The sequence below is a fragment of the Cololabis saira genome, chromosome 14 (genome assembly GCF_033807715.1).
Source record: "Cololabis saira isolate AMF1-May2022 chromosome 14, fColSai1.1, whole genome shotgun sequence".
NCBI lineage: Eukaryota > Metazoa > Chordata > Actinopteri > Beloniformes > Belonidae > Cololabis > Cololabis saira.
Window position 1 is genome coordinate 1,722,363 of NC_084600.1, and position 22,514 is coordinate 1,744,876.

General features: G+C 42.4%; 1 protein-coding gene across 6 annotated transcripts in view; it reads right to left on the reverse strand.

The window, feature by feature from the left end:
* The window catches only part of LOC133459453 (protein furry homolog), a 103,618-nt gene that overhangs the window by 13,924 nt on the left and 67,180 nt on the right, over positions 1–22,514 (reverse strand). For 4 of the 6 annotated variants that reach the window (XM_061739396.1, XM_061739394.1, XM_061739393.1 and 1 more), the window contains exons 33-53: positions 21,241–21,491; positions 20,436–20,582; positions 20,187–20,355; positions 19,914–20,004; positions 17,990–18,063; positions 17,426–17,576; positions 14,218–14,321; positions 12,185–12,276; positions 11,364–11,457; positions 10,642–10,861; positions 10,345–10,496; positions 8,718–8,905; positions 8,537–8,631; positions 7,118–7,316; positions 6,814–7,035; positions 5,511–5,709; positions 5,294–5,391; positions 4,387–4,557; positions 2,802–2,942; positions 2,514–2,699; positions 993–1,157 (exon numbers count right to left, since the gene is read on the reverse strand). In XM_061739396.1, the coding sequence (XP_061595380.1) occupies positions 993–1,157; positions 2,514–2,699; positions 2,802–2,942; positions 4,387–4,557; positions 5,294–5,391; positions 5,511–5,709; positions 6,814–7,035; positions 7,118–7,316; positions 8,537–8,631; positions 8,718–8,905; positions 10,345–10,496; positions 10,642–10,861; positions 11,364–11,457; positions 12,185–12,276; positions 14,218–14,321; positions 17,426–17,576; positions 17,990–18,063; positions 19,914–20,004; positions 20,187–20,355; positions 20,436–20,582; positions 21,241–21,491 (3,209 nt within the window). The remainder of the gene's footprint in view (positions 1–992; positions 1,158–2,513; positions 2,700–2,801; positions 2,943–4,386; positions 4,558–5,293; positions 5,392–5,510; positions 5,710–6,813; positions 7,036–7,117; positions 7,317–8,536; positions 8,632–8,717; positions 8,906–10,344; positions 10,497–10,641; positions 10,862–11,363; positions 11,458–12,184; positions 12,277–14,217; positions 14,322–17,425; positions 17,577–17,989; positions 18,064–19,913; positions 20,005–20,186; positions 20,356–20,435; positions 20,583–21,240; positions 21,492–22,514) is intronic. The other 2 variants (XM_061739398.1, XM_061739395.1) reach the window with 1 other exon arrangement.

Below are 22,514 nucleotides of genomic sequence, written 5' to 3' on the forward strand. Positions count from 1 at the left end.
AAACATGGCAGTTATTCTTGTGTCCAACAAAACATTCCTTTTTTTGGGCATAAACAAAAAAATACCAAAAGTTATAATGTAATGATGAAAAAAAAAAAAAAAATCGATCTTTAGACATATGAATCGATTTTTAGGAATTAATATGAGAATCGATTTAGAATCGGAAAATCAATGTTTTCAACACAGGCCTACTCTTAACTGTCCTCAGCAGTTAACATATCCATCACCATGGCCCACAAGACGAGGCCCGGGGATCAGGGATCCTGCCGGGGTCCCACTTTCACCCCCCTTCCCCCCCTGCTGCCATACTGCTGTCGTACACGTCCTGCTCCGTTACACCCAACACCTTCACCATTTAGTTTCGACATTCAGGAATGAGGATATTATTTTGAAAACGTGCTCATTTTACTTTTCTGCACAGAAATGGAGAATAATGAATTCGATAAGACAAAATATTGTGGATGGACAAAGTATTCTTCTAGGTCGGCATGCGGCTCTTTAGCGCCGCCCAGTGGCTCCTGGAGCTTTTTCAAAAATGTTTGACCTTTTTTTTCCTTTTTTTCTTCTTTTTTCCTTTTTTTCTTTTTTTCCTTTTTCTCTCTTTTTTCTTCCTTTTTCCTTTCCTTTTTTTCTCGACATTTCGACTTTTTTCTCGAAGTGCATAATGAAAAAATAAATCTTCCCCCACTTATAACTAATATAGCTACATGCAGCATGCGTTACCTTCGTTCTAAGGCTTATACAAGACTTTTCATTTTTTGCGGCTCCAGACATATTTGTATTTTGTGTTTTTGGTCCAATATGGCTCTTTCAACATTTTGGGTTGCCGACCCCTGGTCTAGATGCATCAAGCTGAGGCCATCAGAAACGATGCAACTATCCCATCACTGGTGATGTACTTATAAGAAACACTAGTATCCAATCTCAAAGACTTATATTTTGAGAGAAAAATATGCAGAAAGCGTGAAAGATATGTGACAGATATGTGATACCTGGGAGGATTGAGGCCGCCTCCAGCTGACGGGCACCAGGATGGTGTTAGAGTTGGATCCCGAGGAGGTGGAGGAAGTGCTGCGGGTGACAGCCATGGCTCTGGCCTTTCCTTCCCTAACCCCAGAACCCTGGAGCTCATCAAACCGACGCCCAATCACCGGTGTCTGGGGGAACAACGCTTGTTTCAATATCAGAAGCTTTTAGAGAAATAAATGATCTTTTTATCTGTGAAACTGATGGAGTAGTGCAGTCAGTATAATGGCGCTTTTCCACTAGTACCTACTCAGCCCGACTCGAACCGCCTCGGTTTGGTTCTTTTCCACCAGGGGTCTAACGTGCCGAGTAGATACTTTTCTCTAACTACTCTGCCGAGGTTCTAAGCTAGTGAGTCGGCTGTATCTGACATCATCACACTACAGGACACTGATTGGTCGGGGGGTTGGAGTCAGACGTCTGAGTCAGGAGGAGGAAATCCGTGAAAGAGACTAACGGATTCTTGTTCATTTTATCCGACCAGCAATGGCAGCAAAAGTCTGTTTCATGATCCAACTCTGAGGTGCAGATGTTCATAAACCTGGTGCTGAGGAGAGAATTAAAAAAGGGATCTAGACGGGTGATAAGGAACGACCAGATCTACCAGGAGCTCTGTCTCTTCATAGCTGCTCACGGCTCCAGCTGACTTTTCAGCAGCGCCGAGACAAACAAACAAAAAAAAAAAAAAGCATCGCCACTTGAAGTTTCTCTCTCTCTCATTTTTTAACTTGGTATCAAACACAAGCCACAGACCCAGCAGCACATCTATCATCTCCTCCAGGTTCTACATCTTTAGTGTTGTTGTTTTCTTCGTTTAGATCACACAATCAAATACATCACAGCAGCTTCACTCCAACCTCCTACTTCTGCTCCAGGTGCTGAAATGTTATGGAAAAGAAACCAGGCCGAGCTGAGTCGAGCTGAGCTTAGTTGGGTAGAGCCGAGTACAGGGCCGCCGCAAGGGGTGTGCGAACCGTGCGACTGCACGGGGCCTCGCGCTATGGGGCGTTAGACCAAGCGCAGACACAAGCTGCTCTGATCCAGACGGTGGAGTTGGAACAAACTGTCACACAATGTCGAGAGAACGAGACAGATTCAGGAAATTTCCATCAGGGGATGAAAAAAGAAAAAAACTAAATAAAATGGAAGAGTTTAATGTCTCTCTGAAAGGCTCGTTTGATAAATTTGTTACAAAAATCACAGATCCGACCGGGTCTCAAGCAGTTGTGGGGCCCCGCGTCGAGGCAAGAGATGATGATGAGGCAGGGGAAGGTATCCAGTATTTTGCTAATTGGAGAGTTAAAATTGCGCATATAGACACTCGATCCGACCCGAAAAACCCAAAAATTTTGCGCACGTGAGCGTAGCGAGCGCACGAGGGCCCCCCCCAGCCATTTCGCACAGGGTCTCGCAAATCTCCCAGACGGCTCTGGCCGAGTAGGTGGTGGTGGAAAAGCGCCAGAAGTGAAACAGTGAGTAGTTGTCACCTCAGAGATGTCAAAGGTGAAATCCAGTGTTTTCCCAGGCAGGGCCTTGGCTGAACCGTCCCACACCCGGCTGACCTCCAGGTTGGACAGATCCCCTTGTGTGTGGCTGTACACGGGGTGGACTAGGCTGGCAGAGCGGGACACCACCAGCTTCAAGATGTTTAACGCATCCTTCCAGTGGATCGTCTACAGCCCCACAGGCCAAACAGTTTAAGAGACACAGTAGGGAATTCTTTATATCACATCTATGCAGAAGGACTTGAGGACAAAGTGCTGCAGGACACTTACATGGACAAACTTCTCGATGGTTTTGGTGACGTCAGCGTTGAACTGTTTGACTTGTACGGCCGTCAGGTCCATGTGGCTCAGCAGACAGTAGATGATCTGGAGCAGAGACTGCTGCATGCTGGGCAGGCCCTTATCCAGTAGCTTTGAAAGGAACACACAGTGTCAAAGTAAAGCCACAATTATTGTTTAGGAAAAGAATGTGCACGACAGTTTTATTGCTAAATGCAAACTGGAGAACCCTCCAGACTCCCGGACGCCTGCCATCTTGACATGTAGTGACTTTAGCGGTATCTGGGAGAACGGTCGCTATGGACACCAGTGTTGTGCACGGACGAGTTCAAATGAACGTGTTCATTGAACATTTCTGTGAGAGCGTTGAACTGAACGCAACATATTTGGAAATAAAAAGAACTTGAACGTGAACTTGTTCATTCTGCAGATCACCAACTGGAATTTGAACTGTTCAGATTATGTGAGTTTCAGCTTCACTGCTTAGGTCCAATTATTACGGAATAATCCTCCTTCTCGTTTCACTAGCGGGCGGCACACAATACTCAACAAGACGACGACTTTACACTACATTACCCACAATGCAGTGCACACTAGCATAGCAACGGCACCAGCTCCATGGCAACAGTGGCCCGAGCCCGGTGCATCTTTACATGACCAGTGAAGAGAGAGACGTCAGATGATGATCCACTTATCATTATCTGCAGGAATTTTACACATCGTCTCCCAAAGAGTCCAACGGTAAAAATCTAACCTCTCTGTTCAAATGATATCCACCTGAGAAAACAAGTCAGAGCGTCTGCCTTGTCAACTTCACATTTGAAACGTCATGTGGAGTTAAAACATCTGTCCACTGTGAGAAAATAAAAATATCCCCACGATAAGTCATAATTATGAGATAAAAAGTTGAAATTATGACTTTTTATGTCATAATTATGACTTACCGTGGGGATATTTTTATTTTTAAGGCTAAGATTTCATCTTATTTTTTTCTTTTACTGCCGGAAATGAGCTTCCATAGACATCACCGGATGATTTTTATCTCTAGTTTGATACTTATATCTTAAAGTCTACATTAGGCTTATAATTAGGTTTGACATAATGACTGGTAAATCCACTGTGCTAGAACCTCATGTGAAGGTTCTGACCGTGTTGCTGCTGCTGTGGTTGTGTGTCAGAGACGCTGATCTGTGGCATTTTTTTTTTAGCGATTATGTTTTAACGGGGATGTTTAGGCCACAAGGGCCCATCTAGAATGCTTGGCCCCCCCTGGGCTGGGACCCCTGCTCCCCCCCCTGACTACAATGTTGGAGATTTACAGGCTCTGTGTAAAGTTGAAAAGCCATTAAGACAATACATGATTGTATACAGTGAACAGTTTTAGGATAAGTTGGTGTTTCATTCGTACTTCACACCTAAAAATATTGTGATGAACTGAATTTGAACTAGTTCAAAGTGAAAATGGTGAACTATGAACGTGAACTGTTCATTTTTAAACTATGTGAACTGAACTTTGAACTAGTTCATGAGAAGTAGGAACTAGTAAGGTGAGGCCTGCACATGCAGCAGCACTGACCTCGGCCATGTAGGTGACCATGTTGAGCGTGATGTCGGAGAAAGCCTCGTGGAGGTAACGGCACACCACGCTGACCCAGGAGAACGGGTCTCGCGTGTACGAGCGAGTCTTATACAGCGTCATCACATGGGCCAGATGGGACAGCTTGGTGTTCTTCTCCACCAAACACACCTGAGGGACGAGGAACACAGTATCAGGAGAAAGAACACAAAACAGATCAAGCTTCTATCGTAGGGATGGGAATTGATACGATTTATACGATTCCAATTCCATTTTTGATTCTGCTTAAGGATTCGGTTCTTATATTGATTCCCTTATCGATTCTCATTTGGAAAAAAAGGACAACAATGAGGCAAATGATGCTAATATGATAGGCAGCGTTCGTTAGTTAATTAGTTACCTGCAGTATTATTATCCAAGGACATGCTCATGTTGCTGCTGCTGCTGCTGGGTTGAGAATGACTGACATTAGTCCAGAGTGGATCGAAAACACGACATTCATTGATTGTTATTGCTGCTGTGTGCACTAATGTTTTTGCATGTTGGTAGTATTTCCTCTCTTTGACGAAATATTGACTTGGCAAGTATTGCAAGTTGTCTTGTTGTCGTCTTTTTTACTGAAATGTTACCGGACTGTCGAGCGTTTGATCAATTGGGCGCCGTGTTTACTATTGACTGCTGGTTATGCAACGTACGTGATTACGTCGTTCGTTCCCACGGGAATCGAAAAGGGAATCGTTTGTAACGAAACAGTGGGAACCGGTTCTGAACAAGAACTTTCTCGATTCCCATCCCTATTGTATAGTTTCCACTGTCTTTCTCTGCTCATTAAATGTACAAATGAGTCTTTCATTTCTTCTGTGTTGACGAAGTTAATCATTGAAAAAGAGGAAACGTATCAACGTACCTGTGCAATCCTTTCAGCACTCTCCTTACAGAACTGTGTTGGATGTCCGAAGTGCTGCACCAGGTGAGGCAGCAGGCACAGCACGTTCAGAGGGAAACCTGCGCAGGGAGCAGAGGCCGACCGTCACTTACAGCCGGGATAAACACAAGCTCAGACCTCGGGGGTCGCTGAAAAACCCAATAACCCAGTAAAGCAGCCTGAGCTGCACAGCGCCCACCTATAGACTGGGAGATGTCGACCACAGGCACGCGGGAGACCGGCGTGAGCTGGCAGAACAGTTGTAAGGTGAGGTCGGACGTGGTCTGGGAGGTGAAACCTTTCAGCAGAAGCTGCTGGATCCCAGAGAAGCCGCTCCATCCCAGCTGAGCCTGCAGCTTCTCCAGACGCTCGCGGTTCTCCGCTCGGTCTAACGGCACCTGCAGAATAACAGCAAAGTCTTTTATCACATGTACAAATATAAGATGGTACGGAAGAGTACTTGGGTCAGGCAAGAGAAAAAAAATTTGAGAGTGGAAGATTTTTTTTTATTGTGCACTTCGAGAAAAAAGACGAAATGTCGAGAAAAAAGTCGAAATGTCGAGATTGTTGAAATACAATTTCGAGAAAAAAGTCGAAATTTCATGAATTTCAATGAAATTTCGCCTTTTTTCTCAACATTTCACCTTTTTTCTCAACATTTCCACTTTTTTTTCGACATTTCCACTTTTTTCTCAACATTTCGACTTTATTCACGAAATTTTGACTTTTTTCTAAACATTTCCACTTTTTTCTCAACATTTCCACTTTTTTCTCGAAATTGTACTTCAACATTAATCTCGACATTTCAACTTTTTTCTCGACATTTCGACTTTTTTCTTGAAAAAAAAATCTTCCTCTAAAATATTTTTATTTTTCTCCTCTTAAAAAATATTTGAGAGGGGAAGATTTTTTTTCTTGTGCACTTCGAGAAAAAAGTCGAAATGTTGAGAAAAAAGTTGAAGTGTCGAGATTAATGTTGAAATACAATTTCAAGAATAAAGTTGAAATTTCGAGAATAAAGTTGAAATATAATTTGGTGAATAAAGTGTGAATGTCTCCTCTTCCATCAAATTCAGTTAGAGCGACTGACAACTCTGCAGAAGTTATGCAGAGGCATATGTGTGATATGTGTTTCAAATCTTTATTCATGAAATTTCGACTTTTTTCTCGACATTTCCACTTTTTTCTGTGCATAATGAAAAAAAAATCTTCCTGCTCCAAAATATTATTTTTATTTTTTCCTCCTGCCTGGCCCTAATACTCGTCCGTAAAGATGGTCCTTTAGTATTTATAATTTATTTTAATATGCACAAGATACATGATACATAAATCCGCTTCAGTTAAATGTCATATCTATTCTTGCCATTCACTTGTACAAAGTATACGGAGGCTTACTTTAACTCTTAAAGCAAAAAAGCTCAACAAATGCTTGAGTTAATGTTTGCATCCTCCTGATTTGACAGTTTGGTTTTCAGATGTGTAGAGGGTTTGGTCTCCCGTACCTTGGACAGCAGCTTGTGAACGAGGCGGAGAGACATCTGGTATTCAAACTCAAAGTCTGACTCCATCAGTGACACGGCCACCCAGAAAACTGTGGCGAGTATGGTGGAAGGATGGGAGACGTGTGCGGGGTCCGACAGGACGCTGGGGTCGATGCGGTTGGTGGATGAGGAGCAGGATCCCGGGGTCCGGGCCTTGCGGGCGAGGCCGTGGCTGCTCAGAGCCTGCACGGGTGAGAGCAGGATAGAAACACTACGCTCCCACAGGGATGAAACCAGGGAATGATGGAGAAGACGGAGCTCTTGCCTGCATTCGGTCCAGAGTGGCGCTGCGGGGCGGGTCACTCGACAGATTCCCACACTCGCCAAACTTCTTGGGGACGGAGTAGGAGCGCTGGTGGCGCTGGGAGGACAGGCCGGGGAAGCCCGGGCCGGGGAAGTTCAGCTGACCCGTGCTCTTTCTGTTCAGCACTTTGTCGTTCATCACAAAGTCTGGCGAGGAAGTCCTATGGGAAGTACAAACTTTTTATACTTTCTTTGCACCAATTCCCTCGGAAACAGACATGGGAGTGGAGGGCTGCATTGGGATTGCGGGAGCGGGCGGTTTGAACTTTGCTGCGGGCGGCTAAAAAAAATCACTGTGGGATCGGGATGTAGTCTAGTGACAAGATGGAAATCAATGAGGTGGAAAAGAACCTCAAACAATGTCTTTACAAAACAAAGACGAAGCAAAGCAAGTAGGATATTTGGAGAAACTGAGTTTAGTGTCTGTGGCGCATCTTGGAAGAGAGAATTGATACGATTCTTTACGATTCCAATTCAATTTTTGATTCTGCTTAACGATTCGGTTCTTTATCGATTCCCTTATCGATTCTCATTTGGGGAAAAAAGGACAACAATGACGCAAATGCTGCTAATATGATAGGCAGTCTTTGTTAGTTAATTAGTTACCTGCAGTATTATTATCCAAGGACATGCTAACGTTGCTGCTGCTGCTGCTGGGTTGAGAATTACTGGTACTGACGTTGGTCCGGAGCGGATGGAAAATGCGACATTCATTGATTGTTATCGCATCTTGGAAGAGAGACGGGGATTGGAACCTCAGTTGGTCAGCAACATTCTCTTCCTCCACAGTAATGTAATGGCCAAGTGATTCATTTGTTAAATTAATTTGTTCCATTCGTTAACTTTGTTTGTTTTATGTTATTTATTAGTGTTATTTGAGCCACTCACAGCTACTCTCATTGCGATAACCTCAATCACATAATTGATCCGTGGACGAAAGGTGAAATAGCTTGTGTGATGATGACAATGATGGATTTGCATCTAAATTTCAGTCAGGTGTCTATGAACTGTCAATTATCCATCAAGCTCCACAATGATCATGTTAACATTAAATCAGATAGATTTGTCTGGACATTTCTCTTGCGGGATGGGAGAAGACACAAAACCAATGCATCTCTATTATTGTGCATGAATTCTCAGAGTTTTGAGGATGCGGGCGGGAGGATATAAACACTGCGGGTGGTAATGGTCAGAAATTCAGCAGGAGCGGGATGAAGAAAACAGTCCCACTATAGCAGGGCTCTACATGAGAGCACTGAACACAAAGGCTGGCAATTCCTCACATATCAACATATTTACTATAATAACAGTTTTTTGGACATGTGTATCTTTATATACTGGACACTTTTCTTAAAGAAATGAGTAGAAACCCCTGGAGTACCTGGTGAGAGCTGCTATGAGGTCACTGTTCTTTAGACACTCTGCTAGATTGACGACCACCGACTCCATCGTCAGCAGCACCTCCATCACGTAGCCCTGCAACCCAAACGCCTGCAGTCACACGGGAACGTCTCCAACATCGTTTACGTTCTCGGCTCGCTCCTCCTTGATCGGTCTCTCACCTGCACCTCGTCTCCGTGTTCCCCCACCACCTCCACCAGCCGGGACACCAGGTCGGAGACGGCGTGGTTGTTGATGGGCTGTTTGAGGGCCCTGAAGATCTGGAAGGAGCGGCCGGCGTAGTGGCGGGAGGAGCTGCACAGAGCCGTCTGCAGGGCCACGTCGCTCAGCTGCTGCTCCAGGTGGAAGTCTGCCACAAAAACACAATCCACACGCACCAGTCAGGCCGGTTCATTTGGATATTCATTCATTCATTCATTTTTCTTTATTTCATTCATTAAAAGAAAAACAAAACAGTTCAATATAATTACAACCAATCTCCTTCCTTGAATGACAGGGAATAGTGAGAAGACTAAGCTTATTTTATCTGTCCCTTTTTCCTAAGAAATCAAATTTCAATTAATGTAATAATAAAAAAAAACTACAATAAATTACAAATTACGCAATTAAAAAAACACTTTCCAATAAACATAATAAAAAACAAAGTTATAAAATAAAACCAAATAGCTGTCGTCAAACACAGATACTGTATTTTCTGGACTATAAGCCACATCCGCTCTATTTAAAAAAAAAAAAAAAAGATATGCAAGCCGCAGATATTTCTGTTGTTAGATTAGATATTTACTACATGTACAGAACGATTGTCAAATGTAAATGATGAACATGTTTGTACCTAAATAGATCCTTTCCTAACAGTTCCTAACTTTGCTGATTAAAACGGGACAGAACCAAGAGAAAATAACCGGTATTTATTTATCTATTTATCTGTTTGAAATCTGCTTCTACTTCTATCTGCTAAAGAAGAAGTAGCGTATTCTTCTTTGCATTTATTTTGTCTTAGTCTTTAATTCCGGTTAGAGCGCCCCGAGCGGTGGAAGAAAAATCCACACAATAGCCACACCTTTGTATAAGCTGCATGGATCAAAACCTATGAAAAAAGTAGCGGCTTATAGTCCAGAAAATACCGTAGTCGTATTCTTTTTTGATTCAAAGAAAAAAAAATACGACAATGGTGCTAAAAAAAGAGAGAGAGAAAAAAAGAAAACCCACCTAACTTAACAATTATCATGATATTTCTTCGTCAAACTGGCTTTTATTATTCTTTTAAATGCAATGTTTTTGATTTGCATTCTTTGGCTTAATATACAGGACTGTTTCAGAAAATATGAATATTGTGTATATTAATATTTATCTTTATTTTCTGTAATGCAAAAATGTCATACATTCTGGATTCATTACAAATCAACTGAAATATTGCAAGCCTTTTATTATTTTAATATAGCTGATCATGGCTTACAGCTTAAGAAAACTCAAATATCTTATCTCAAAATATTAAAATATTCTGGGAATCTTAATCTTAAACTGTAAACCATAATCAGCAATATTAAAATAATAAAAGGCTTGCAATATTTCAGTTGATTTGTAATGAATCCAGAATGTATGAAATTTTTGTTTTTTTAATTACATTACAGCAAATAAAGAACTTTATTTATTTATTTTATTTTATATAAATCACAATTTTCAAATTTTTTGAGACAGTCCTGTAAATCAACAGCGAGCCGTATTTCCTGAAGTTGTACGTCGTCTCTAACATTTCTGTGAAAAACCCGGATATGAGTGGCTCCTCACCAGATTTGGATTCCTTGAAGACGGAGACGACGTGTCGGAGGAAGTTGCTCAGCTGCTCCGTGCTCTTGGAGTTGGGGTTTTTAGGGGTGATGTCTTCATGCGCCCACAGCGGACCCAACGCTCTGAGCAACGACAACACAGTACTCCAGGCACTGTATACCCGCCACCGTAACACCACGCACAAGTTACACAAGCACTCAATGTGTTCACAGCACACACGCCGACTTACAATCAACATTTCACTCCCACAAACGCATCACCTCCAACTGCACAAGAGCCCGTCCGCGCTGGGTTTACCTGGTGGAGAGGAACTCGATGAGCTTGTTTGTCTTCTCGTCCGTCTCGTTGGGAGCATCCTCCAGATCCTCCAGGTCGTCGGGGGTAACGAGAGGCAGATTCCCGACGCTGCCTGCAGTGCTGCCGCCGCCCAGGCTGGCGGAGGACGAGTTGGAGGTGGAACTGAGCCCTGAATCCACCACGGGAGACGCCTGCCACTCTCGCAGGAAGTCCGGCGCATCTAAGGGAACACCATGACAGAGTACAGGTAAACTATTTAGAAAATATACATTATTTGATGGTGTTCTTCATTGTTTCCTGCTCTGTCCAGCTGGTCTTCAGCAGGAGTTTCCCCCTTATGATCCAGGTCCTGGTCCAGGTTTCTACCCCCTTATGATCCAGGTCCTGGTCCAGGTTTCTACCCCCTTATGATCCAGGTCCTGGTCCAGGTTTCTTCCTCCTAAAGGGGAGTTTTTCTTGCCACTGTTTGGCTTAAGGTTTTTCTCCCACTAGGGGAGTTTTTACCTGCCGTTGTTTATGTAATAATTGCTCGGGGGTTTATGTTCTGGTCTCTGGAAAGATCCTAGAGACAACTTCTGTTGTAATAGACACTGTATGAATAAAATTTAATTGATTTGAATTAAATTGAATTGAATTTTTTCATAATCACTTGATTGAAAACAACTGTCAAACAATAATTTAAGGTATTTACAAGCAACAATAACAAATAAAGTGTATTTTACTTGAGTGCTGGTACTCTGTGTGGTAGCTGGACTTGATGGTGAGGGTCTTGTTGTCGCTGATCTCCCTCGTCAGCATCAGAACTGAGGCTATTACCTGCAAACACACAAGAGTTCAGTTACCTAGTAACAGAATATACAATATATAACAGAGTAACATGTATTCATATATGTGGATATATAGATGTATATTATGGATATAGATATGTTATATGTAGGTATGTATATGGATGTATTAAGTTGTATTATACGTAGAGTATTTGTGTATCTATATCTCTATTAATATATACTGATTTATAGTTATATGTAGATATGTCGCTATATAGATTTATAGTAATTTTTATATATATAATTGGAGGTAAATATATGAACCAGTATACAGTATATAGCATATCTACTCTTATTTATTCAAGTATATTGTTATACCATTGCTGTCTATTGTTCTCTATTATATTGTAGTATTATGGTAAAGTAATGATAATGTAATACTATGCATTATAATTACTTCTATTATTACATACATACATAGTAGCACAACTAAACGCTGGGCATTGGTTTTGTTTTCTTTTGTTTGCCTTGATTTGTTTGATTTTGACTATATGTATGTATTTTTGTATTCTGTTTTTTTTTTTACTTTTTTGTACTCTTTTTTTTTATCGTGCATGTTCGAAACAAAATCTTCAAATCAAATCAAATCAAATCAAATCAAATCAAATCAAATCAAATCAAATCAAATCAAATCAAATCAAATCAAATCAAATCAAATCAAATCAAATCAATATTACAGCTAAACTGGTGTGAAACAGATAGGGCTCCCATCTGACCTGGAAGTTGTTGTTGCAGGACAGAGCGATGAGGAGGTGAAGAAGCAGACGTTTGCTGTGCTCATAGACCTCAGGTCTGTAGTGGTCCAAACCTGCAGAGGAAGAGAGGGAATCAGCATTCAGCACACACACGAAGGAGCAAATAGCAGACTGAGAGGTCAATATTCCGGTTACTGAAACATTGGGAATAATCCGTTCCCATGCGTGAGCAAACAGGGTTATCCCTGTTTACATGGTAATTAATCATTTGGGATATCTGGATCAAACCAGCGACGCACGGAGAACATCATGACGCAATTCCCGTCATTTCTGCTTCTTCTTCTTGTATCCAAATCCAAAACAACAATAATAACAGCAGCACGGTGGATAATGAACAGCCCAGTAGAAGTGGTTTTGTTTCTTGTCCCTGTAGTTCTCCTTTTTCAGCGTCTTCCAGTGGTGCTTGATCTGGTCTGGTGTTCCTACAAATCCTGCTTCGCTCACCTTCTTGTAAATCTTCTATCCCGGTACTTTCTACCGTCTACAAATGCAGAAATGTTCATATCCTTCATTACATTTATGAAGTGATTAGTCTCCTCCTGGTCTTGGTTTCTCCGTATTTATAAGAACTTCCTGGACTCAAAAGACCAGGATTCCTTGTGAACAGAGCATGTGTAGAAAACTAATTCATGTTCCGTTTGATGGGGAAATCCAGTTAGGCGTTTACATGACCCAATTTTTTAAAAAAGGAGTAACCCAGGGGTCATATTCAGGTTTTTAAAAACCAGAATATGAGCAAATTCCGGTTATTCAAAGGGGTTATTGGTGTTTAAATGGACGTGCAAAACCGGGTTATTGCTAATATTCCGGTTAGAAAAGGGTTATTGATGCATAGAAACATAGACTGCGTTTCCATGCATCAATAACCCTTTTAAAACCTGAATATTGGCAATAACCTGAATTTGCACGGCCATGTAAAAACCAATAACCCCTTTGAATAACCGGAATTTGCTCATTGTCAGGTTTTTAAAAACCCGAATGTGATCCCTGGGTTACTCCTTTTAAAACCTGAATATTGGGTCATGTAAACGCCTAACGGAATATCCCCATCAAACGGAACATGAATTAGTTTTCTGCTCATGTTCTGTTCACAAGGAATCCTGGTCTTTTGAGTCCAGGAAGTTCTTATAAATACGGAGAAACGCAAGACCAGGAGGAGACTAATCACTTCATAAATGTAATGAAGGATATGAACATTTCTGCATTTGTAGACGGTAGAAAGTACCGGGATAGAAGATTTACAAGAAGGTGAGAGAAAAGTTGCGTGAAGCAGCATTTGTTTTAAATTTGGATACAGGAAGAAGAAGCAGAAATGACGAGAATTGTGTCATCACGTTCTCCGTGCGTCGCTGGTTTGATCCAGATATCCCAAATGATTAATTACCATGTAAACGGAATATTCCAAATGTTTCAGTAACCGGAATATTAGCAATAACCCGAATTTTGACTGCATGGAAACGTAGTCACTGTCCTCTACACAAGTGTTTGTTGGTCTGTCTTGGTTGCCTTGACAACGCCAGTCCCTGGGTCCATATCTGCTGCTTATGATGATAATAAAGGCGTTAGGAAAACAACATCTCTGCTTTTATCATGTCAGTAAAGAATCCAGAAGACAATAGAGCACGGACTTTGAGACAAAGCCGAGCGCACGGTAACAAAGACGGGACGACACCGAGTGGCCCGATCGTAACAGCTAGTATGCTGAATATGCAGAATATGCAGAATATGCATAACGCATGGCTACCCAGCTGACGGGGGCGGCTCGTATCTGCAGGTGTGGGAATGTGTGCGGGGCGACAGCAGAGAACAACCTGTCCTGAGGTGCATGTCTGTGCAGATAAAGCTCAGCAGACGGCACACGCCCCAGGGTTACCTTTTTGTGCAGGTGAGTGTGAAAACACGTTGTTTAGACCGACGGAATGTTCATCTCTGATCTTATCTTTTTGATTTCCAGTAACGAGCATGCTTGTGTGGCGTTTGCCGTGCACACCTACCCAGGAAGAGAGCGTTGAGCAGCAGCGGCAGGTGCAGAGCCCAGTCTTCTCTCACGCTGTGGTCCACCACCATTTCAGTCATAAAGATAACAGCAATGTTACACCTGAGGGCCCAGACACACAACAACACTCAATAAAACAGGCAGTATTTGCTTTTACAGTATTTTGCTATTTGCCGTGACGACTAGCTTTAGGGCCTCGTCTTTCAGTCCTTATGTCAGAAATCTGGGTGTGATTTTTGATGGTTTTTTCAAATTTGACAGACAAGTTGATAATGTCGTTAGGACAAGTTTTTATCAGTTAAGCCTCCTAGCCAAAGTAAAATGTTTTTTAAATCGTCACGACGTGGAGAAAGCTGTTCACGCTCTAATCAGCTCACGATTAGACTATTGTAATGCACTACAGGACTGTCTCAGAAAATTACAATATTGTGATAAAGTTCTTTATTTTCTGTAATGCAATTAAAAAAACAAAAATGTCATACATTCTGGATTCATTACAAATCAACTGAAATATTGCAAGCCTTTTATTATTTTAATATTGCTGATTATGGCTTACAGTTTAAGATTAAGATTCACAGAATATTCAAATTTTTTGAGATAGGATATTTGAGTTTTCTTAAACTGTAAGCCATGATCAGCAATATTAAAATAATAAAAGGCTTGCAATATTTCAGTTGATTTGTAATGAATCCAGAATGTATGACATTTTTGTTTTTGTAATTGCATTACAGAAAATCACAATATTCTAATTTTCTGAGACAGTCCTCATGTCAGAAACCTGGGTGTGATTTTTGATAGTTTTTTCAAATTTGACAGACAAGTTGATAATGTCGTTAGGACAAGTTTTTACCCGTTACACCTCCTAGCCAAAGTGAAATCTTTTTTAAATCATCACGACGTGGAGAAAGCTGTTCACGCTCTAATCAGCTGGAGATTAGAATATTGTAATGCACTACATGTTGGCGTCTCCAAGTCCTCTTTTAGCCTTCAACTAGTGCAGAATGCATCTGCCCGTCTTTTAACTGACACTAAAAGACGTGAGCTCATTACTCCGGTCCTCTATTCACTCCACTGGCTTCCTGTCCATTTTAGAATGGATTTTAAACTTTTAATGTTTGTTTTTAAAGCCCTCAACGCCCTTGCCCCCCCTATTTATCAGAGCTTTTAACGGTGTGTGAGCCTGGCAGGGCTGAGATCCTCAAACCAACTGTTGTTGGAGGTTCCCAGGTCAAAGTTCAAGCGCTGGGGGGACCGAGCCTTTTCAATTGCCCCCCCCTCCAGCAGTGTGGTGACACTTTTTACTCTTTTTCTTTTATTCTATTTATTTTTTGCTCTGTCTTATGATTGTATGTTGTATTTCTGTATGTTTTATTCTGTAAAGCACTTTGGCTCACCTAGAGGTGGCTGTAAAGGGCTATATAAAGAAGCACTGAGTGGAGCGAGGCTTCTCTCCGTACGTCAAAGCTTAGGTCCAAGCCCGAGCAAGCTGCTCCAGGGGATGTATCATCAAATATGTACAGGATCAGCAGATGAAAGGAGCAAGCAGTTTTATTCAGGTGCATCTGTTACTCAGGGAACGTCACTTAAGTCTCAGCTTTGCATCTGTGTTGCTGTCTGGCCGGGGGAAGATTCTTCCTCTGTCACGTGATGTCATTTAGTCATGAAGGTTTCCAGAGAAACAGAGACGATAATGCAGTAAATCCCTGCTATTAAGCCTTCTCCACATAGCAAGTTTATCAGATCATCTGCAACAAGTGTGATAAGGTCATGTGGAAGAATAGCTGCTTTGGTGACTCCAAGAATAGTTACATCACTGTTCTAATGGCGCTTTTCCACTAGTACCTACTCAGCCTGACTTGACTCGGTTTGGTTCTTTTCCACTAGGGGTCTAATGGCACTTTTGCACTAGGACTTACTCGGCCCGACTCGGCTCTTCACGCCTTTACCCGCCTCTACTCTTTGTTTTTCCACAGCCAGGGGAGAAGTGTGCAGGTTGGGGTGAAGCTGCTGTGACGTACTCGATTGCGCAACCTCTTTGTTCATGTCGGCGCTGATGAGAAATCAGCTGGAGCCGCGAGCGGCTGAGAGTAAAACAGCCCGTCTACATCCCTTTTTTAATTCTCTCGTCAGTCACCAGGTTTATGAACATCTGCACCTCAGAGTTGGATCACCAAACAGACGCTTTGCGCTTTATAATAAAATCGCCGCGAGCCGCGGGTCGCTCTCGCGCTGACTCCCGCTTCCAGATTCAAATGTCTGACCCCCCGGCCCCGACCAATCAGAGGTGTGGAGGGTGATGACGGCCCCGCCCCCCGACCAATCACTGGCGCGGAGGGTGGTGACGTCAGAAATAGTCCCTGCTCAGCCCCGTATAGAACCTCACTGAAATGGTTACAGAAAAAAGTATCGACTTGTAGCGGCTCTACCCGTCTCAGCCCTAGTGCGAAAGCGCAAAACGGGGCTGTGGCGGGTAGAACCGAGTTAAGGCGGTACTAATGCAAAAGCGCCATAACGTGCCGAGTAGATACTTTTTCTGTAACTATTCTGCCGAGGTTTTAAGCTGCTGAGTCGGCTGTATCTGACATCATCACAATACAGACCACTGATTGGTCGGGGGGTTGGAGTCAGACGTCTGAGTCAGGAGGAGGAAATCAGAGAAAGAGACTCTGACGGATTCTTGTTCATTTTATTCAACAGGCAATGGCAGCAAAAGTCTGTTTGATGATCCAACTCTGAGTTGCAGATGTTCATAAACCTGGTGCTGAGGAGAGAATTAAAAAGGGATCTAGACGGGCGATAAGGAACGACCAGATCTACCAGGAGCTCTGTCACTTCATAGCTGCTCACGGCTCCAGCTGACTTTTCAGCAGCACCGAGACAAACAAACGAAAAAGAAAGCGTAGCCGCTTGAAGCTTCTCTCACTCTCATTTTTTAACTTGATATCAAACACAAGCCACAGACCCAGCAGCACATCTATCATCTCCTCCAGGTTCTACATCTTTAGTGTTTTCTTCTCCGTTTAGATCACGCAATCAAATACGTCACAGCAGCTTCTTCCAACCTCCTACTTTTGCTTTTGTTATGGAAAAGAAACCAGGCCGAGTCGAGTAGAGCCGAGTAGTTGCTGGTGGAAAAGCTCCATAACTGTGTGTTTTCAGGTCCCTACAGAGCAGACTGTGTGTGTGATGGGTGTTTCCTGCAGCACCTGTGCAGGGGCCCCCGGGGGGTGATGGTTTCAGGGAGGTAGTCCACCAGCGGGGCCCAGCAGCCTCCGTTCACCGGCATGGGCAGCGGCTGAGGACGGTTGTTCTCCAGAACGCTCAGCAGCCACCCGGCGTACGGTGGGAGGGGGTCAGCTACGAGATTAAGAGATGAAAATACACGTGTCACATTCACCTCAAACACCTGGAAATGTCCTCTTGTTCTGCTGAAAAACTACTGAAAAAATAAAATCAACAGGATCATAAATAAAAAGCTCAGTTGTTTTTGGTAGGTGTGTGTTATAACCGTCTCAGGTCTGGAAACCACTGGCATCACCAACAAACACATTTCCTTCTTCAAAGTGCTTCATCAGACAAACGGAAATTCCTTCATACTTGGTTGTTTACCACTTTAACAATAAAGTCTCAAGCTAAAGTGCTAAACATCGCGGACTGATGATAAACAAGAATGTTGTAGAGATAAATCTCTCCGTCCCTCCCTGTATGTGTGTGTGGTGCGTGCTGAAGTCCAGCAGATCTTTTTTGCATCGTCATGAGGAGCATCTTACTTTTCTCATCCTCGTAGGAGCCTCCGGAGCTGTTGCTGTAGCGGGACTCCAGTCTGTTGTGAGCCCTCGCCCTCCTGGAACAAACACGTGACACGAGCAACATTCACTTTATACTTTCTCCATTATACTTTTCTGTAAATACATTAGTGTAGGTGACACGATGTCTGACACGTCTGAGGGACCGCTGACGTTTAAAAGTGCTCCTACTCCGACAGCCCACGCAGCTATTTTCCAATATACATACCGTATTTTCTGGACTATAAGCCGCTAGTTTTTTCATAGTTTTCAACCATGCAAAACTAAGACAAAATAAATGCAAAGAAGAATACGCTACTTCTTCTTAAAAAGATAGAAGTAGGTAGAAGCAGATTTCAAACAGATAAATAGATAAATAAATACTGGTTATTTTCTCTTGGTTCTGTCCCGTTTTAATCAGCAAAGTTGCTGTCGTGTTAAAAGACACTGTTAGGAAAGGATCTATTTAGGTACAAACATGTACATCATTTACAGTTCAAAATCCTTCTGTACATGTAGTAAATATCTAATCTAACAACATAAATATCTGCGGCTTGCATATCTTTTTTTTTAAATAGAGCGGATGCGGCTTAAATACGGCATATTTATATGACAGAAGTGTCATATAAATGACACTTCTGAGCGGGTTCAGAACTAAACCAGCCTTAAACCAGTTCTAGCTCTGAAGGAAAACCACGGGGTGGATAACACAGACGCAGTGGCACGACAAAGAGGGGTACAGTATGTGTTGGGAACTTTCCAGAACATTAAAAGGCAGAGTTGACACCCGTGTCACCCAGGGTCCTTATGGGTCCTTATTAAGGATGGAAATCGAGAACCGGTTCTTGTTCGGAACCGGTTCTTGTTCGGAACCGGTTCCCAGTGTTACAATTCCTTGGAATCGTTTGCAGATTCCCTTTTCGATTCCAGTGGGAAAGAACGATGTCTTTAGACACGTTGCCTAAGCCAGCAGTCAATAGTAAACACGGCGCCCAAGCAATACAAACGCTCAAAAGTCTGGTTACATTTCAGTAAAAAAGAGACAACAGGGCAACTTGAAATACTTGCTAAGTGAATATTTCGTCAAAGGGAAGAAATACTACCAACATGCAAAAACATTAGTGTACACAGCAGCAATAACAATCAATGAATGTCGCGTTTTCGATCCACTCTGGACTAATGTCAATAATTCTCAGCCCAGCAGCAGCAGCAGCAACTTTAGGTAGTACTTAGCTAATAATATTGCTGGTAACTAATTAACTAACGAACAGTGCCTATCATATTAACGCCATTTGCCTCATTGTTGTCCTTTTTTTCCAAATGAAAATCGATAAGGGAATCGATAAAGAACCGAATCGTTAAGCGGAATCAAAAATGGAATTGGAATCGTAGAAATCGTATCAATTCCCATCCCTAGTCCTTATGGGTCCTCATGGGTTTAGATGATCTTTTCTGTTTCTATAACCCGAACATGTGTCCTTACTCTCACCAGACTTCTCAGTCTATACGACCATAATTCAGTTTTTTGATGGAGGCCGATCACCAGCAAAGATTCTGTCTCAGGAACTCTCCATTAAACGTTCGCTAGCGACTTAGATGTTTAAGACGCTTGTAAAAACGCACATGTCTGCCTCTGCACGCTTACTGTTTTAAGAATTCCTGTTATTTATTGTTCATTTTCTTAAAGGGACGTCCGGATATCCATTTTCAGAATCTTTTTATTTGAATTCTTTACAATGTTTCAGTTATTCATCGCCACTGTAGTTTTCCTCTCTGCTTTACTTGATTACTTGTTGTGAGTGCCTTCATGTTGTACAGTGCACATTTAACTTTGATATTAAATAAATAAATAAATAAATAAATACATAAATACATAAATACATAAATACATAAATAAATAAATACTTACCGCTCTTCATTCTCTCTGACCATCTTGTTGTCTTCCAGATCCAGCACGATGTCCTGGCCAGCGACCACTGTGTTGCTGCTGGAGGTCGTGCCTGCACGGAAAACATGGCACAGGTTTACACCATTTTATTTTCTAATAAATTCAGCACAGTTTAAAAAAATTGCTCTGAGATCACTAGTGTTGTTTCTGTCAGCCTGTTTCAATTCTAGTTTTAGTTTAGTCTTTGGGTCAAGCTACAATGAAGATGAAGGTTGCAGACTGAGCTGGCCTCACCGGTCTGGGAGGTGGAGGCCTTGTTGCTGGCAGCAAAGCGGTAGAAGGGAGGGTTGTCACAGTGCAGCACCACGGGGTTGACCGGGTCCGTCTGCTGCAGCTCAAACAGCAGCTCCTCCATCGTCTGGATGGTGTTGTTGCGACACAGGTAGATCACCACCTTCTTGATCTAAAACACACGCCGTTAATGAGGGAGGCGCTACCATTGGTGTCCGTTGCTGTGTATGTGTTTGGTTGCAGCGTACTTACATAGGGCAGCAGCGTGGTGTCACTGCTGACGCCACACAGGCTGATCAGGAACTGCAGGGTGATCCGCAGGTTGTTCATCCACCTCTCGTTGGACACCAGAGCGTTCCACGCATTCTCAATCTCTGGCCCCGGAACCTCGTCTCCGTACTGGTGATGGGAAAAAGAAGGTTGAGTTGAATTGAATTGAAATTTTATTTCGAACATGAAAAAGTAGTGAAAACAAAACAAAACAATAATAATCAATAATAAATAAATGTAAATAAGAAAACAAAAAGACAAAAATATGAATAAAAACATGCATCCATCATAATTAACATGCTCAAAAAGGAGTAGGAAGAAGTAAAAATGTATTAAATCCTACCCCCTAAACTCTATTTCATTATAATATAATATATAATATAATATAGCACAGTGAGTACAGTGTGTGAATATTTATAAATATAGGTTAAATGATCAGTGAATGGAGGTAGGACTTTATAAGTTTACACTTCTTCCTTTTTTGGCACATGTAAATTATTTGTTTTGTTGTCTTAAACTTCTCATGAAGTGTTGTTTTTTTTTTAATGTACAAAAAAAAAATAATAAAAAAATAAAACAATAATCAAAATGTATTTAATTATATCCGTATCAACAATATACAGAAAAGAAAAGCAGGTTGTATGTCAGGGCTGGGGTCGGGGTCATGAGGAAGGCTTGGATCTGCAGGATCCTGTCATGAACATGAACAGGCAGCTCGTACCTTAGCAGTCATGAACATGAACAGACTCCGTACCTTAGCAGTCATGAACATGAACAGACTCCGTACCTTAGCCGTCATGAACATGAGGTTGTTGAGCACCAGCGACGTGGCCTGCAGGGAGCCCCAGCCGCTGCCCCTCAGGCTGGAGCACATGCCCTGGGCCTGGCCGCGGGCCTCCTCCTCCGGCGTGCAGGGGCTGGAGGCCGGGGGCAGCAGGCCGTTGTCCACCAGCTCGATGTTGCTGAGCCACGGCAGCAGGTAGGACAGCATGATCTGTCTGCCGTTGGGATGGGTGGTGGGGAAGCGCTGGCTCACCTCTGCAGGACCAAACACATGTGATGCAGGTGAATGATGAGCAGCAAAGGTGGCCGCTCGTCCAGGGGGCGACAAATAACAGAGGATTCACAGTAAACAACCGCCTCGGGGAGAATAATGGCCTCTGGTGGGTTTTGAATGCAGGTAGTCAATAAGATGAACTGTTCCTGCTCCTTTCAACATTCAATAGTTCTACTAGATACAAGGCAGGGCAAGTTTATTTGTATAGCACAATTCAAAACAAGGTAATTCAAAGTGCTTTACATCAACATTAAAAGCGGAAAGACACAATTAAACAGTAAATAACAAATAAAATGAAATAAAATGATAAGAAAAGAGGTAAAAGTAAGGGCAGTAGAGTCCAGCAGGTACACATCTCAATATTTAATTTAAGAGTACGCTTAAATAACAAATAAAATGAAATAAAATGATAAGAAAAGAGGTAAAATAAAAAAGTTGTTAAAAATAAGGACAGCAGCAAGTATTTAATTTAGGAGTACGCTTCAGTAAACAGTAATGTTTTTAGGCCTGATTTAAAGGATCTACAGTTGCAGCAGACCTCAGGTCTACAGGAAGTTTGTTCCACCGGTGAGGAGCAGAATAACTGAACGCTGCCTCACCTTGCTTGGTTCTGGTTCTGGAACCACAACAAACCAGATCCAGATGAAGCTCAGGGGTCTGGGAGCTTCATAGGAACTAACAGATCCAGATGAACCTCAGGGGTCTGAGAGCTTCATAGGAACTAACAGATCCAGCATGTATTTTGGTCCAAGACCATTCAGGTCTTTGTAGACCAGCAGTAGTGTAGTGATTTCATGACTGGTGTAATATGGTCCAGTTTCCTGGTGTAATATGGTCCAGTTTCCTGGTGTTTGTAAGGACTCTGGTGGCAGCGTTCTGGATCAGCTGCAGCTGCCTGATTGATTTCTTGTTCAGGCCTGTAAAGATGCCATTGCAATAATCCAAAGTAGTCAGCACATCTAACAGCATCAGAGAAACTGATTCTAAGTGCACTTAGTAACAAG